Source organism: Helobdella robusta (assembly GCF_000326865.2).
Source record: "Helobdella robusta unplaced genomic scaffold HELROscaffold_34, whole genome shotgun sequence".
NCBI lineage: Eukaryota > Metazoa > Annelida > Clitellata > Rhynchobdellida > Glossiphoniidae > Helobdella > Helobdella robusta.
The window spans coordinates 279514-297013 of record NW_008704659.1 but is presented as its reverse complement, the minus strand read 5'-3'; the positions used below and the strand labels follow the sequence as shown (position 1 = coordinate 297013).

At 34.3% G+C, this 17500-nt stretch overlaps 3 protein-coding genes across 3 annotated transcripts in view; 2 read left to right on the top strand and 1 right to left on the bottom strand.

Moving 5' to 3' along the window:
• Nucleotides 1-1476, top strand: part of HELRODRAFT_113120 (hypothetical protein) — a gene marked incomplete at its 5' end in the record, with an annotated part of 10894 nt that extends 9418 nt beyond the window's left edge. The window contains 3 exons of the mRNA XM_009022953.1: nucleotides 23-166; nucleotides 457-963; nucleotides 1362-1476. Coding sequence (XP_009021201.1) covers nucleotides 23-166; nucleotides 457-570 — 258 coding nt within the window. The 3' untranslated portion in view covers nucleotides 571-963; nucleotides 1362-1476. The remainder of the gene's footprint in view (nucleotides 1-22; nucleotides 167-456; nucleotides 964-1361) is intronic.
• A 785-nt stretch (nucleotides 1477-2261) lies between these two features.
• On the top strand, nucleotides 2262-8409 carry HELRODRAFT_185751 (hypothetical protein). The gene is made up of 14 exons (XM_009022952.1): nucleotides 2262-2354; nucleotides 2767-2817; nucleotides 2911-2985; nucleotides 3297-3458; nucleotides 3651-3729; nucleotides 4110-4264; nucleotides 4763-4910; nucleotides 5223-5287; nucleotides 5365-5421; nucleotides 5987-6176; nucleotides 6476-6657; nucleotides 7042-7221; nucleotides 7541-7639; nucleotides 8072-8409. The coding sequence occupies exons 1-14, from the start codon at nucleotides 2301-2303 to the stop codon at nucleotides 8177-8179; spliced, it is 1605 nt and encodes a 534-aa protein (XP_009021200.1). The 5' UTR covers nucleotides 2262-2300; the 3' UTR covers nucleotides 8180-8409.
• Nucleotides 8410-9506: 1097 nt separating this feature from the next.
• HELRODRAFT_187204 (hypothetical protein) overlaps nucleotides 9507-17500 on the bottom strand; it is a 9299-nt gene continuing 1305 nt past the window's right edge. The window contains exons 2-7 of the mRNA XM_009022951.1: nucleotides 14737-15510; nucleotides 13592-13701; nucleotides 13018-13073; nucleotides 11112-11143; nucleotides 10579-10663; nucleotides 9507-9916 (exon numbers count right to left, since the gene is read on the bottom strand). Coding sequence (XP_009021199.1) covers nucleotides 9787-9916; nucleotides 10579-10663; nucleotides 11112-11143; nucleotides 13018-13073; nucleotides 13592-13701; nucleotides 14737-15442 — 1119 coding nt within the window. The 5' untranslated portion in view covers nucleotides 15443-15510 and the 3' untranslated portion in view covers nucleotides 9507-9786. The remainder of the gene's footprint in view (nucleotides 9917-10578; nucleotides 10664-11111; nucleotides 11144-13017; nucleotides 13074-13591; nucleotides 13702-14736; nucleotides 15511-17500) is intronic.

Sequence of the window (17500 nt, the reverse complement as noted above, 5' to 3'; positions counted from 1 at the left end):
CTGTCGTACTGGCCGAAATCAGGGACACCCATTTATGGCCGGGCTACACGAGAACAAGCCTCTTCTCTACAGTTTGTTGATCTCTGCTGCTGTCGTCTGCTCGCTAGCCGCTGGGATCCTGCCAGAACTAGCTACACACGTTGAGCTGATTACGCTCGAAGCTGAGGTTTGCTTTAGTCTTTGTCTGCGTTAATTTGATGCTTTTTGGTTTCGTGTTTGTGTTTGTTTGTTTGCTTGTTTGTTTGTTTGTTTGTTTGTTTGTTTGTTTGTTTGTGATCGTTTATTTGTTTGCCTGTCTATTTATGATTGGCTCTTTGGTTGTTTTTAGGCGGTGGTTCTTTGTATTTTTATTGATTTTGGTTTTTAAATAGTTATCTTCATATTTTCAGCGTCAATTGTAGTATCAATTTCTGTTTTTACTCTCACAACGTTTCCATTTTATTCTCCCACGAACAGTTCAGAAATTTGATCTTGCTCGTGCTATTTGGGAATTTCCTAGGCTCCTTCATTGTGGATAGGATCCTGCAGTTCATTCTCTGTAGAAATACATCTAGACCCTCTATATCCTAACCATATAACTAGATTCATAATATTATATATAATACATAATTATATATAACTATATAAATTTTATAGTTATATATATTACATATTTAATTGCAGTTTGTGTGTTCGTGTCCGTTTGTGTGTTTATCTGTCTGTCTTTATAGCTGTCTGTTTATTTGTCTTGCGTTGCGTGTGTGCGCGTGCATTAATTATGTTAATTTATTATAATTGTAATGGTTGTAATATGCCTACTTGAGTGTTTGCATGCAGTAATATTTATGGATTTACTTTTTAGGGAATTTATCTTGTTAAGGAATTTATTCATTTTTTGTTGATTGATGCTAATTGTGCTAATTAAATTCTTTGATAAATATGATTTTTGTCTATTTTATTATGGTTTATTTATTTATTCATTATGTTAAATTTTTATTATTATTCATTATTTTTATTATGGTTTATTTATTTATTCATTATGTCCTGATGGGACTGAATGAGGACATTGTGACATTGATAAGGAGATCGAGATTGCGGTGGTATGGACATGTGTTGAGAAGGGATGAAAGGGTCGGGATTAGGCGAGCGTTGGAGTTCGAGGTTGAAGGAGTGGTAGAAAGGGGTCGTCCGCGATTGGGATGGAGAGAGCAGGTGGAGAAGGACAGGGTGAAAGCGGGGTTGCGTGATACTGAGGCGAGTGACAGATGTGGATGGCGTCGAGGGGTATTTCGGTTTCATCATAGGTAGCCAAACGGCAACCCCCGATCTCGGGGAAAATGTCGTCTAAACGTGTGTTGTTGTTGTTGTTATTTATTCATTATGTTAGCAATAGTTGTTAGGTAAATAATTGTTAAAATTATTAGAAATTACTCAAAATATTAATTATGTATAATTCGATTAACCAGTTTGAGTAATGAAAAAATTCGTTTTGATGTGTGCGCGTGTGTGTATATGTGTGTGTGTGTGTGCGTGCGTGTATCTAGTCAAGCGCAATTTTGATTACTAATCGGGATATTGAGAATAACTTATTGGAAATGTTACAAACTAACGGATTGGTTTTGTTTGGTTCAATTATTCAGTCAGTATGACTAATTCTCTAAAGAGAAAGAGAAGAGGTCGTTGATGACTGATGTCAATGTTCCCATTCCGGTATCATCTGTTATGCCATCTATCTATTCCCTAACCTTTTTCTGGTTTCTCTTCAGCTTTAGGACTGTTTGTTGGTTAGATGAATCCGTCATTCAGAATTCTGCAAATATGTCTAAATGAGAAGTACTTACTTACACTTTTACGTGTTGATTTACAGTTTAAAATGTCGTTTTACGTGTTATCCCATAATTTTCAAGTCTGGATAAGGGATTGATTAAACGGTAAATAATAATGTCAGATAATTTTATACGTAACGCGTTTTTTAAAAAAAACACCCTATTTAAACAAACAACTGGTTGGAAATTTATGGAACTTGCATTGGTAGACACGTATGTCCTATATATGTGTAATATTGGATATGAGTTATAAAATAGTTTTGGGTCAGATAATATAGATAGACCATTTACAAATGTGTCAAATTTCTTGTTTAATTTATTAATTTAATTTATCCAATAAATAAAATAATATTAATGATATTTAGAAAATAAATTTACAAATAAGCGCCTTGTTATTAAGCTAAGGTACAATAGTTCAGACGGTTCAGACTTATGTAATGCATTCGGTTATATGTATGAATATATCATTGCTATACAGTACTTGCACACGCAAATATGCCTGGAGTTCATTTAATTCGACGTGTTTTCGGTTCAAATTCGCTAAAATTGGTTAGTGTCATTTCGATATTTCTTCATAAAATTGTTTATTTATATGTTATTAATTCATTTTTGTCAGTGAGGTTTGCGAAAGTTTAATTTTTGATGTGATTTTTGGTGAAAGTTTTGTTTGTTTAATGTTAATCGGCGTAGAACATAGAAGATCATAGAGGACTTTGTATTTTATTCAAATTAATGTGTGATAGTGTCTGTCTGCAGGCTTTTAATTATTTGTAATTAATTAAAACTATCCGTTAAATAAAAATATCATTGATATGAGATATAAATTCGTTTTTAATTGCATTAATTAATAATTATATTCAAACATTTTTTGTTGAAAATTACAAAAATGTTGTTTTGTTATTAAATAAAATATTTATTAAATAGGTAATTAATTTTTTTAAATGTTAATTTTCAATTTCAGAGTCACAGCATACACCTACAACAGAAATTCTATGCATCATCATGTTCCATTGTAAGAAATTTTTGCCATGAAATTATTATTTTTGAAATAATTAAATAATTTAATTATATTATATTAAATATTATAATTATTAATTATTATAAGCCCAATGTCAAACTATTCCTCAATGGGAGTTTCAAAGAGTCACAGTCCAAAAAATGGATTGATTTGCATAATCCAGTTAGTTTGATTTTATTTTATTGAATTTTTTATTTTTAGACAAAATTTTCGTTTTTATTCTGAAATTATTTTCATATTCTGAAGTTTGTGATTCGAAAAAATAATAATTTTAATGTTCAAAGTAAAAAAAGACACTAACTTTTTTCCAACTTCAAATAGTCATTTTTCACAAAAACTCAATCTTACCCATTTCAAACGTAATCACTTAATTAACGTTAATTCACTCAAACATCATTTACTTTATTTACTAATCGACTAATTTATCGATTAATTAGTTGATCAATTAACTGATTAACCAAAAATCTACAAAGGCAACGAACGAAGTTATATGCAGAGTGCCAGAATCAACGAATGACGAAATGCTGGATGCAGTGAAGTCATGTAAAGAGGCCTTTAAAACCTGGTCCAAGACGACCGTCATGAAAAGGCAAGAGTGCATGTTCAACCTGCAGCATCTTGTCAAGGCTAACATGGTATGTTATAATATAATAAAGCAACATATTTTTCAAGACTTCTGTAGTGACTGTGTTTGAATGCGAAAAGATTCTCTCACGCCACGTGTTTCCCCGTGTTGTGCTGCTGAATGAGTTGATTAAAATGTAATTTGAGAAAATTATTAATTTAAATTATTTTATAATTATAATGATAATAATTACTCCAATCAGGACAAACTTGCAGCCAACATTACACTGGAGCAAGGAAAAACGTTGGATGATGCCAGGGGAGATGTTATGAGAGGACTGCGTTCGTTTTTATTATAAATATAATAATAATTTCATAATTTTGTTGTTGTTCTAGCGTGCAATTTTTGATTAAACTAAAACCAATCAGATCATCTTCAATCAATCAACCGATCAATCAGTCGATCAACCAATCCAATAAAATCCAATAAAATCACTCAACCAGACCAGCCAGTCAACCAACTCCATTCAATTAACAAACTAATCAACCAAACTCCAGTCAAACGACAAATCAACCAACCAATCAAACGACCAACCGACCGACCAACCAATCAAACGACCAACCAACCAACCAATCAAACGACCGACCGACCAACCAATCAAACGACCAACCGACCGACCAATCAATAAAACGACCAATCCTTTACACTGATCCCTAATCAGAGGTGGTCGAACACTGCTGTAGCATCACATCCCTGATCTTGGGGGACTCCCTAATGAACATATCGTCTGCCATGGATACGATTAGTTACCGGGTACCGCTTGGTGTTACGGCCGGTATTACTCCGTTTAATTTTCCCGCCATGATACCTATGTGGGTTAGTTAACTTGTGTGTGTATGTGTGTGTATGTTTGTGTGTGTATGTTTGTGTGTGTGTGTGTGTGTGTGTATGTGTGTGTGTGTATGTTTGTGTGTGTGTGTGTGTGTGTGGTGTGTGTGTGTGTGTGTGTGTGTGTGTGTGTGTGTGTGTGTGTGTGTGTGCGTGCGTAGAAAAAGTACCTCTATGATATCTTGAATTCTAGATGCTCCTATACTAATTGTATCAAATAGTGAAATATTAATACCAAACAACGTTAACACAATACAACAAACAATACCTCACAAATACCCAAACTATCAGCAGCACACACGTTCAGACAATTTCCAGATGTTTCCAATGTCAATAGTGTGTTGGTATACAACCGGTATCAAATACTATCTAAAATACCGGACAATGTCAGAATAATAATTAATAATAATAATAATAAAATAATAATATAATAATAATAAACGACAGATTGTACCATGAAATAACAAAAAATACCACAAATTCTAGATGTTTCCAATGTCTATAGTCTGCGGGAACACGATGGTTATAAAGCCTTCAGAGCGAGATCCCGGTGCTACGATGTTGCTTATGGAACTATGCAACCAAGCGGGAATTCCACCAGGAGTTGTTAACGTCATACACGGAGCTAAAGATGGTTCGTGTCTGTGCATGTGTGTGTGTGTGTGTGTGTGTGTGTGTGTGTGTGTGTGTGTGTGTGTGTGTGTGTGTGTGTGTGTGTAGTGTGTGCGAGTTTGTCTGTCTGTGTGTGTTTTATTCATTTTCAATTATTTCATTTAGGTATTATTATTCATTTGTACGTATGTATATGTGTTTGTGAAGGCATTTATGTGTATGTGTGTGTGTGTGTTTCTTTGTTGGATCGGTTGAGTGTTGGATCTTCATTTTTATCATGCATCTCACATGTTGAATGTTGTTAACCATCGTACCGTACAACTTTATAATTCAGCTGTAAACTTCCTGTGTGACAATCCCGACATTAAATCTATCTCGTTCGTTGGATCTGATCAAGCCGTTAGTGTTTGCCTGTGCGTGTGTGCCTCTGTGCGTGTGTGTGTCTGTGTGTGTAATTATACAAATATCACTTGCAGGGTAAATACATATACGGGAGAGGGTCAGCCAATGGGAAGAAGGTGCAGTCGAACATGGTACTGTTGAGTTTACTTTCATTTTTGTTGTATTTTATTAATTATAATAAGAATAATGATTAACATTAATTCTCTCAATTATTTCTCAGACACACACAGTGCAAGTGATAGGTGTGGATCTGTTTGCTTTCGAACCCGGTAACTGCGACACCATTAACATCGTCTGGCCGCTCAGTAATTATAATAATCTCCGAACAATTTTAAGAAGACTTTATATGGTGTAGTGTATTCAACTATATTTAGTTGCGTCTGTTGTGCAGTCGCGTGTTTGCGTTTTTAAAAAAAAAACACCTCAAACTGGCAGGCGCTTATCTTATATAGCCAAACAAACTTCTTACCAACCGTTACGTCACTTTCGGATTGAATTTTGAAGCCGCTGTTGGCAGATGGCGTTTTACAAATTATAAAATATTTTGGAATAATTTAAAAATTATATCTTTTTGAGACATATCGTTGTAATAATTATCATTATTATGTCTGATAGTATTATTATTTTGATAAATATTTAAAATATTTATTCCCCGTAACTGTGTTATCATTCAAAACCCACTTTCCCTTTATGAAGGGCGCTAAAAATCACGGTGTGGTTCTACCGGACGCCAATAAGGAGGCCACACTGGCGGCGCTGACCGGGGCAGCTTTCGGGGCGGCGGGGCAGCGTTGCATGGCCCTCTCTACCGTCGTTTGGGTCGGTGAGTCGAAGAATTGGATTTCGGAGCTTATTGAGCGTGCCAAGAAGCTGAAAGTAAATGCTGGTTAGTTTTGTTTTGTACTCCGTTTTGTAAACGCTGGTACTCGTGTTTGTGTACTTGTTGGTACTTTTGTGTTCGCGAATGAAACTGCTGGTTGTGTTTTGTTTGGGTTTGCATTTTTTATGCACGTTTGTGCTGTGGGTTTACAGGCCGAGCGGTAAGTTGAGTTCTGGCTGTGGAATTTTAATAAGATATTTCCAACGAATATACGATGTGAATTATGTATATGAAGGATCATTTTAACATTTTAACAAATTTTTAAAAGAATTTTCACCATAAAACTAAACCCCACAAAACTTGAGGTCACGAAAAGGGGGCAGACTTGGGTCCTATGATCAGCCCCAAGGCTAAATCACGTGCCATCGACCTTATAAGTAGTGGCATCAAGGAGGGGGCCGAAGTTCTGTTGGACGGTAGGGACATCGTGGTGCCTGGGTACGAAAAGGGTAACTTTTTAGGACCAACTGTTTTGCATGGTGTTAAGGTTAGGAGGAGTTCTGTACATGACTGCTGATTTAGTTTAGCTTGTAGTGGCAGTAAAAGTTTAGAAAAATATTTGACTTTTTTCATTGCGTTTATTAAAATATATAATTAGTTTATGTTTTTTTATTTGTGTTTTATCAATATAACATCATGGTAACACATTATATTAATATTTTGACGTTTAAGTGCCACAGCAACTAGAAACCAGCACACAAAACATTATTAAATTAACCATTTTGAAATTAACCATTTTCATATTAACCATTTTGAAATTAATCATTTTAATATTAACCAATTTCAAATTAACCATTTTCAAATTAACCATTTTTAAATTAACCATTTTCAAATTAACCATATTCAAATTAACCATTCACTTCGCCGCCAGCCCACATTTGAATGTTACAAAGAGGAAATATTCGGACCGGTGTTGTGCAGCCTAGAGGCGGATACATTGGACGAGGCAATCAGCATCGTCAACTCCAATCCCTACGGAAATGGGACTGCCATCTTCACTACAAACGGAGCCGCCGCCAGAAGGTTTTCTGAGAATATTGATGTCGGCCAAGTATGTTTTTTATTATATTTTCCTAAATTTTTCAAATTTAAACGTGCTTTTACTATCAGTTTTAAATATGCAAACGTCGTTTTTTTCACCAAGTTCTCATTAAGTGACGTATTTAAATCTTTACTATATTTCAATTATTACGATTTTTAACAGTACTGGACAGTTGGCCTTGTTAGATGTTGAAATTGTGAGAAACTGCATGATTTCTGAGTTATTTTAAGTTAAATTGGTCAAAAGATTTTCTCTTTCTCCTTTTCAAATACACACACACACCGTCACCTACACACACGCACACACACACGCGCGCACACACGCATAGGTCGGAATCAACGTCCCAATCCCAGTTCCGCTTCCGATGTTTTCGTTCACCGGATCAAGAGGATCGTTCTGGGGGGACTCAAATTTCTACGGCAAACAAGTGATTTAAAATTATTCTCAGGGGAAATTTTTGAAATGTTTTGTCCGTCAAGATGGCGTGCGTAATTAATGAATCCTACTTAAAACATGTTATGCTATAAAGGTTACTCTCTCTCTTTTGCGTTAGCTTCAGAGGTTTCAACGACAAACACACACAGCGTATATGAATACGCGTGCAAATCACGCATCGTACACATTGCATATGATAGGCGGGGATCTCTTTGTATTCGAACCCAGTCATTGCAATAGCAAGACCAGGCGCCTTTAACCATTGAGCCATCACGCCGCCCCTATGTGTGTGTGATGTCTTAATTCATTCCTATTCACATGTTCTTTGAGTTTGTTTCTTTTGTTATAATTAGATATATTATAATGACGAAAATAACTTTAATCATTCATATTTTTAAACCTTTTTCCTTGAAAAACCGACCAGGGCATAAACTTTTACACTCAAATCAAGACCGTCATTCAACATTGGCGTTCGGAAGATGCAGTGGCCAGCCAGCAAACCTCACCCACCGTTATGCCTGTACAACGCTAATCAACCAATTCAATCATATCAGTTAATTGTGTCAATCAATCAATCAACCAATCAATCAACCAATCAATCAATCAATTAATCAATCAATCAATCAAATGTACGCATAATATTAATTCGAATGGACGATCTTTCTTTATTTTCTCTACAGTAGCATAATTCTGAAATCAGATAGGGCTTTTTTGATTGATTTGTTGGGAAGGAAAATATTAATAAAATATCATAATTTAATTTTCGGTCTTGTCTTTAATCAATTTTACTCGCATAGACGCACACACACACACATACATACACACACACATACATACACACACACACACACACATGATGCCCTCCATTTCAAATGGCGTCACAGACAATTCACTACATAGAAATATAATTTTTATAATATTTTCTACATAGAAATAGAATCGAGAGGATCTTATTTTTGAAAATTCCAACACCGTCTCGCTTGCATCGTATCCTTGGTTATATTTATTTAATTATGCATTCCACCACCAAAGGATTAGATTGGGATGATATAATTTTACACAACATGCATTAAACTACACTAGTGTGTGTGTGTCTGTGTTTGTGTCTTTGTCTGTGTTTGTGTCTTTGTCTGTGTTTGTGTCTTTGTCTGTGTCTGCGCGTGTGTCTATTTGTCTATGTATGTATGCGATACAAATATATAGTGCTTTCTGTTTAAATAAAAACATAATGTTTGTGGGTGTGTGTGTAATTGCATAAATTGTTTTTCATTGGAATAAAAAAAAGAGTTAAAATATAAAATTTGCCATATACGATCAGATGAATGTAGAGAAAAAATAGATAACTGCATATAAAAAGAAAAATAACCGTGGTCCAAAAAAATTGAAAAAATTATTTAACCAATTGAATTGATGTTAATTTTATTGTATGTAATGTCTTTTTGTTAACGAATTTGGTGTGTGTGTTGGAGAGAGAGAAAAAAAGGAAGAAAGCCAGAGAGAGAAAGAGAGAGAGAGTGTGTGTATTAGAGATGCACCGAATAGTGAATTAAGCGGAAGACCTAATAGTTGAACCGCTATTCAGCAGAATGCCAAAAAGTTTAAAAAAATTTTAGAGTGGAAACATTCCATTGAGTAAGAACAATAGTCTATTCATGTCTTACGGTTTCACCAACCATTTCTCATTCAGATTCACATATTTTAGCAGCTATGAGAGCCAAAAATTTTTTTTCTTGTTATAATCAGCAAATATTGTCTTATAATTCTCAAAAAATGATGTCTTAGATAAAAATTGCAACACTCGACTATTCTGTCAAGCCGGATATTCGATGCATTTCTAACCTGTATGTGTGTTTCTGTGTTTGTATGCGTGTGTATGTATGTATGAATGCATGTATATATATGAATAAACGATTGTATATATTTTATTATATATATTGGAATGAATGTATGTATGTGATTATCTATCTACGTATCTATGCATGCATGCATGTATCTACAAATGAATGTATCTATGTATATGTGTATATGTAGGTATGTACGTGTGTGTGTGTGTGTATGTATGTATGTGTATGTATGTATGTATGTATGCATGCATGCATGCATGTATGAATGAATGAATTTATGTATATAGTATATGCATTAAGTAGATTTGACAAGGGTTAGGAATTCCTCCCTGGTCTTGGGGTCCTCCCTAAAGACCCCCAACATCGTACTGGTGACAGTTTTGCTCTGTAACTTCTGAACTCCACGCATCACCATGCACATGTGTCTGGTGGTGGAAGAAGATGTTTTTGTGGTCATTAGTAGTAGTAGTTGTTGTTGTAGTAGTAGTAGTAGTAATAGTGTAGTATTAGTAATAGTAGTAGTAGTCGTAGTAGTAATAGTAGTAGAAGTAGTATTAGTTGTTGTAGTAGTAGAAGTAATAGTAGAAGTAATAGTAGTAGTAGTAGTATTAGTAGTAGTAGGAGTAATAATATTAATAGTAGTAGTAGTAGTAGTAGTAGTAGTAGTTTCGTAGTGAGAGTGTAAGTAGCAGTAGTGGTGTCTACTGGTTATAATACTGGTTCACATTTGGTTGTTTCAATAATTGTAGTACGATTGTATTGAAGTTATCAATAATAATATTAGTTTGTGGTATTAGTAGTAGCTACAAGTTGTAGTAGCTGTAGTAGAAGCAGTGTTAGTAGTAGCTGCAAATTGCAGTTGCAGTAGTAGAAGCAGTGTCAGTAGTAGCTGCAAGTTGTAGTAGCAGTGTTAGTAGTAGCTGCAAGTTGTAGTAATAATACTAATAATATTAATTAGTGGTTATAAATAGAACTAGTTGAAATAATATTAGCATAATAATAATGATAATTATTATTATTGTTATTGTAAATAAAAATGTTATAATTTTAATTATTAATTATAAATAAATATGCATAATTAGCTAACGTTGCTTCGATGATAACTCCGACACCAGTCGGTTGGATGGCTTCAAACAGGGCATGGGCTATCTGCTTTGATAGGCGCTCTTGAACTGTTATTATTAATATTATTATTATTATTAGTAGTAGTAGTAGTAGTAGCAGCCACAGCAGCAGCAGTAGTAGTAGTTGTAGTAGCAGTAGTTGTAGTAGTAGTCGTAGTAGTTGTTGTTGTTGCTCTAGTAAAAGTTGTAGTATAGTACTAGTAGTAGTGGTAGTGGTAGTAGTGGTAGTAGCAGTAGTAGTAGTAGTAGTAGTAGTAGTAGTAGTAGTAGTAGTAGTAGTAGTAGTAGTAGTAGTAGTAGTAGTAGTATTGGTATGGGACAACAAAATTAATAAGACTACCATCATTCGCAACATAACAACAACATCGCTATCATCATCGCCATCATCAACAACAACAACATCGTTATCCTCATCTTCATTATTATCATCAACAACAACAACAACATCATTATCATTAGCAGCAGCAACAACAAAACAACATCAACAACAACTTACGCTGTAAGCGACGACTGAATACCTCAACAATCCTGTCATAGTTTTCAAGTTTATTGATGTCATAATGGAATGAAGGACATTAATAAATATCAACACGCATACATACACACATACGCATATACATACAATACACACACACACACACAACACACACACATCTCGAAAAATTTTCCATTACTATTTTTTGAAAGAATGAACGAACGAATGAATGAACAAATGTAAAAATGAATGAGGAGATGAGTGACTGTTTGAATGAATGAAAAAATGAATAAATGAATGAAAAAATAAACCAATAGAGGAACAAACTGAACGACCAACGAGCAAATGAATGAACTGTTGAATTAATAAACGAATGAATGAATCATTGAATGAATAGATGGATTGATGAATGGATAGACGAATGAATGATTGAAAGAACGATCGAACGAACAAACAACATATGAATGAATAAAAGATATTCGGTCGTAAAAATCTAGATTACTCGGTACAAAATCAATAGATTGAAACCAATAACCAAATTTTTGAATTTACAATTTTTGTAACGCATGTCTCTCTTCTAGCGTTAAACAATGCCATTTATTCATTAATTCGTTAATTAATTAATTAATTAATTCATTCATTCATTCATTCATTCATTCATTCATTGTTATTTTCAAAAAAAATTTTCATTAATTTCCTATGAATATCACTAAATCAGAATTTATCATTTGAATTGAAACTTATTTTGACTAGAAGTAGTAGTAGTAATAGTAGAAGAAGTAGTAGTAGTAGTAGTAGTAGCAGCAGTAGTAACGGTAGAAGTAGTAGTAGTAGCAGTTGTAGTAGTAGCGGTAGCAGTAGTAATAGTAGACACAACAGTTACAAACACAGTCATTCATTCATTCATTCAGTCATTTGTTCATCTGATTTTTATTTATTTACAAAATTTCGTAAATTAAAATTGTTATTAGTAATATAGTAATACAGTTTCTTGTGTATGATTCAGATCCATTTATGAGACAACAACTGTGACTTCAATTCTAAACAACAACAAAACGACTACTACTTCTACTACTACTACTACTACTACTACTACTACTACTACAACTACAACAACAACTACAACTGCAACAACAACTACACCAACAACACCAACTACTACAACAACAACTACAACTGCAACAACACCACCACCAACAACAACAACGACGACGACGACAAATACAACAAAAACAAAAACAACAACTACTACTACAACTACTACTACTACTAATACTAATACTACTACAACAACAACTACTACTATTACTACTGCTACTACTGCTGTTGCTACTACAATAATAATAATAATAATAATAATAATAATAATAATAACGTGTGTTTCATTTTCAAATTGTAAACTGATGAATCATTATACAAGAACGAATGGAGGGACAAAAACAACGTAAATAATAATAACAATAATAATAATAATAATTTTCATAAATAAATTTCTACAACTATTACTAAAAATAATAAGAATAAAATAATAATAATAATAATTCTTATTATTATTAATATCATAAATGGACTAATGGTAATCAATCAAGCGAATATTCAAAACAATCCTCCAATTTCATTCGTTCATTCTTCTTTCTAACTTTCCATTCATTCATTCAACCAATCAATTCAATTCATTCACACGCACTATTCATTCATTCATCCATTCATTCACCTATCCACCCATTCATTCATCCACTCATTCATTCACTCATTCATCCACTCATTCATCCATATCCATCCATTCATACATTCATATGTCTATTCAATCCTTCCTTCCATCGTTAATTCACGCATTCATCCATATCCATCTATTTACACATTCACATTCATTCATTCATTCATTCTTTCATTCATTCATTCATTCATCACCACCATCATCACCAACCTAGCCAGTTTGCTTAATCCGATAACTTTCCCATTAGGAAGATAGCCAATGGAAACCTTTTTTTCGGAAAAATTTTAAATTTTCATAATTTATTATTATATATATTATTTATTACTATTTTTATTATTAATTATAATATATTATGATTATAATATGATTCAATTTGTAAAATAATAGAATCACACACGCCCAAACTAATTTAATGGATAAAATTTTAAAAAGATTTTTAAAATCGTACCGTAATAAGAAGTAGTGTAGAATTAATTGGTCAAATGATCTTGTGTGTGTGTGTGTGTGTGTGTGTTTGTGTGTGAATTAGTGTGTGTGGATTAGTGTGTGTGTGTGTGTGGATTAGTGTGCGGATTCAAAGGATTGTCGATGCCTTTAAAAAATACCAGAGAGAGAGAGAGAGAGAGAGAGAGAGAGAGAGAGAGAGAGAGAGAGAGAGAGAGAGAGAGAGAGAGTAAGAGAGAGAGAGAGAGAGAGAATTGTAAAATAATAATAACATAATAATAACAACAATAATAATAATAATAATAATTAAATAATAATAGTAATAATAATGAATGCTAGCCTTTCCGAAGAAGGGTACCATGTGGTGCTCGCACATGGAGAACATTTCAATATCCTTCACGATGACCATCTCGTCATGGTTCTCGTGAAAGATTGCGTCATTCAATACCTCTGCAATTGTTTTATTTCTAAAAAAATTATCACGATGAATATGATTGTCGTTGTTGTTATTGTCATTGTTGTTGTTGTTGTTGCTGTTGTTGTTGTTGCTGTTGTTTTTGTCGTTGTTTTTGTCGTTGTTGTTGTTGTTTCATTGCATTTATTATCAGCTAAAGGTTAAACTCATTCTATCAGTAGTAGTAACTGAAGTAGTGTTAGTAGTAGTAGTAGTAGTAGTAGTAGTAGTAGTAGTAGTAGTAGTAGTAGTAGTAGTAGTAGTAGAGGTAGTAGTAGTAGTAGTAGAAGTAGTAGTAGCAGTTGTAACAGCAGTAGTAGTTGTAGCAATAGCAGTAGTAGTAGTAGGTTTGGCTTTAGATAAAAAAAAAAAAAAAAAAAAAACCCATTCATCAAAACGACGAATCAATTCGAAACGAATGGAAAGTGACATTAAAAATATGAAATAAAAAAAAATAGCAGCAATAAATAGCAACCTTGTAATTCATTCATTACTTGATGTTTATTGTTTATTATTATTGGCGTCGCTGATGGCTCTCTCTCTCTTTCTCTCTCTCTCTCTCTCTCTCTCTCTTGTTTCATTTCGCTCTTTTCTCTCTCTCTCTCTTTCTATTGTTATTTATTATTATTTCTTATTCATCATTGACGTCACGTATTTATTATTTTTCTCTCTCCCTCTTTTCTTTCTCTCCCTTCCTCTTTCTCTCTCTCTCTCTCTCTCTCTCTCTCTCTCTCTCTCTCTCTCACTCTCTCTCTCTCTCTCTCTCTCTGTAGTAATTTTTTACTTCGTAATATTTTATTCTAACAAAAAAATCTATAGCAGAATTGGCTTATTTTTATTTTTTCCCTTAATTAAATGTTTTCTTTCAAACTAGGGCATTCGAGTCATACATTTATTATATGGAAAAATTACACATCAATTATAGAGGAATATTTTCAATGCTTTTAAAATTTCTATTGATTTATGTTAAACTAAAAAAAAGTATTTAGAAGGTGGTAGAAGCGAGAGTTAAAGAGACATTAAGAACCAACCTGATATCTTCTCGTCGTACCCCTTCGTGAAGTAGAGCATGGCCTTGGCGGCCCTTTCGGGGGTTTTGAGGAGCCCCTGGCGTTTGATATCCTCACCCACACTTGTTAGGATGCCTTTGTAACAGTTGGTCAGTTCGGCCAGGGAATCCGATTTAATCTCGGCTCGCTTGATTTCGTGCTTTCGAGGGCTCGGGCTAATGGCATCTCGAACGCGAAGGGAGTTGGAATAATCTATGTCTTCGTCGTCGTTGTAACCGATGTAGTGGCTGCTTTTGCTACTGCTGCCATTTTGAAGGTTGGTGTCGCTGGAATTGATGTTGCTGGAAGTTTTGTTGTTGTTGGAGTTAGTGTTATAGGCATTGTTAACTGGAAAGTTCAATTGTTTAAGATTTTGATGATTGTAGTTCACCACCAAACCATTCACACGCTGATGGCCTTCTTTGTGGTCAGCGTCCATTCGCAGAGTTTCGGCAGAATCCGGTGAAGTAGCGTTCGAAGCGACGAATTTTAGCTGTTGGAGAGTCTTCGATAGGATGTCGTCAGTGGTGTGACGAGAGTAGTTGGCGTCAGGGGATGGACTGAAGCTGCTGTTGCTATTGCCACTGATTGCCGGGCTGTTGTTGTGGTTCTTGTTGCTACTGTCGTCGTTGTCGCAAGTGGACGCGGGGGTTGGTGGTTGTAGTATGTGAAGTTGACCGTTCATCATTTGGATTGTTGTTCAAATATTTTTTTCTATATCTTACAGTTGGAAGTGGAAAAGATGTTTACCTGAATCTGAAATAATCAAATTATAAGGTTATTGCTTTTATTATTACGTATAGAACTATGAGAAGCAGCAGTAGTAGGAGTAGTAGCGGCAACAGCAGTTGTAGCGGTAGCAGCGATACTACTACTATTAATAGCAAAAGTAGTAGTAGAAGTAGTAATAGCAAGAGTGGTAGTATTTTTAATTTTAATATTATTTCCTTTTAATACAAAAAAAAAATCCCAAAAACAATTTTAAAAAAAACATAATACCTCTTAAAAGAAGAAACATATATTACTGGCGTTCAACTAACTGTACAACTTTAATTCATTTCAAAGGCACTACTTTTGTAACCAGCAACTGCTTATATAACTCATTACATAACGCCGTGTGATTGCGTGCATACACGCACACACGCACATGCACACGCACGCACGCACACACATACAAACAAACACACACGCATACACACATACACACACATACACACACATACACCCACACAAACACACACACATAAGCAACATTGCACGGACAGCAATAGCAACAACGACGATTAAGTTTTTTCCAGCTTATTTTAAACATGCTGCTATTTATAGGAACCGCTATCATTGCTATCTGCTGCGAGATTAAAACGTTGACGAGCATCGTATATTTGTCCGTGTCGGTCGGTTTTTTAGCCGCTGTCGGTTTGCTCGGTTATTCGGTCGAATTGTTTTCTTCGTCAGTGTCCATTTGTCTTTGTACACTCTTGTATGCATGTGTGTCTGTACGTGTGTGTTTGTATGTGTGTCTGTACGTGTGAATAAGTAAAATGTCGTTTCGTTTTGTTTGTATCTATAAATATTATGTTCGCTTGGCTAGTTTAGTGAGTTAAATTTTGATGATTCCAAATTCTCCTTCTTAGTGATGATTTTGTATGTCTGAATCAAATTTTTTCTTGTTCTTCTTCTTTCCAATGTTGTCAATCCACAAACATTTAACCTGTCTTCGTATGGCACACCGCGCGACACTCCTTCATCATTATCGTTGTCCTCTTTTGAATATTCTCGAGCTGTGTTTGTCCTTTTGTAAATCTGGATTGCAAAGCTGAACACAGAACTCCAGCTTAGGTCGAACAAATGCTTTACATAGGTTTGATATGACGATCATAACTCTGCTTTTTACTGTTCTTCCTATAATACGCGGAGTTCCGTCTGATCGACTCCTTATACTGCCGAACGTATCCAAAACCAATTTGTTCTCAGGAATCTTAAAAGCTTAAAAAATAATAAATAAATAAATAATAATAGTAAAAACAACAATAATGATGATAATAATAATAATAAAGTTATTTAGCGCAAAGTTAAAGCATCACATTAGCCGGCTTTTCACCGAAGATTCCATTCCAACGCAGTGCAAGTCGTCATGATGTCACGCCACGCCACGCCAATGCAATAACTCAAGTGCAAATATATTATGAATATTATATTATTTAAAAATATAAATTAGTATATTTATTATTTATTATTATTATTTCTATTTATTTGTTATAATTTTGTTACTCATATTATTCTTAGACAAAATCTTTATAGAGGATACAAAAAAATACTTTACAAGATGTTTATTTGTTTGTATGTGTTTAAGTGCGTGAGTGTGTGTGTTTGTGTATGTGTGTGTGCGTGTGTGTGTGTGCGCGCGTGTGTGTGTGTTTGTGCGCGCGTGTGTCAAATCATAAATGAAATATAGGACTAATGTGCACGATTTCAACAACACTGCTTATATAACTGTTCTAATGGTCTATTATAGCACAGTTTGTGTATACACTTTTGTTTGGTATGTGACGTGTATGTGTTTATGTGTGTGTGTGTGTGTGTGTGTGTAAGTGTGAGTATGTTGTACATTTAAGTGTGTATGTTTGTATGTATGTTTGTGTGTGAGTGTGAATGTGTGTATTAGTACGTGTAAGTGTGGATGTATGTGTGAGTGTGTGTGAGTGTGTATGTATGTGTGAGTGTGTATGTATGTGTGAATGTGTAT

Bases quoted from the DNA above. Each gene is read 5' to 3' on its own strand.
- HELRODRAFT_185751 (XM_009022952.1), top strand. From the start codon at position 2,301: ATGCCTGGAGTTCATTTAATTCGACGTGTTTTCGGTTCAAATTCGCTA. The intron at 5,422-5,986 runs GTACTGTTGAGT...CCCTTTATGAAG, and splicing joins AGAAGGTGCAGTCGAACATG to GGCGCTAAAAATCACGGTGT. The intron at 7,222-7,540 runs GTATGTTTTTTA...ACACACGCATAG, and splicing joins AGAATATTGATGTCGGCCAA to GTCGGAATCAACGTCCCAAT.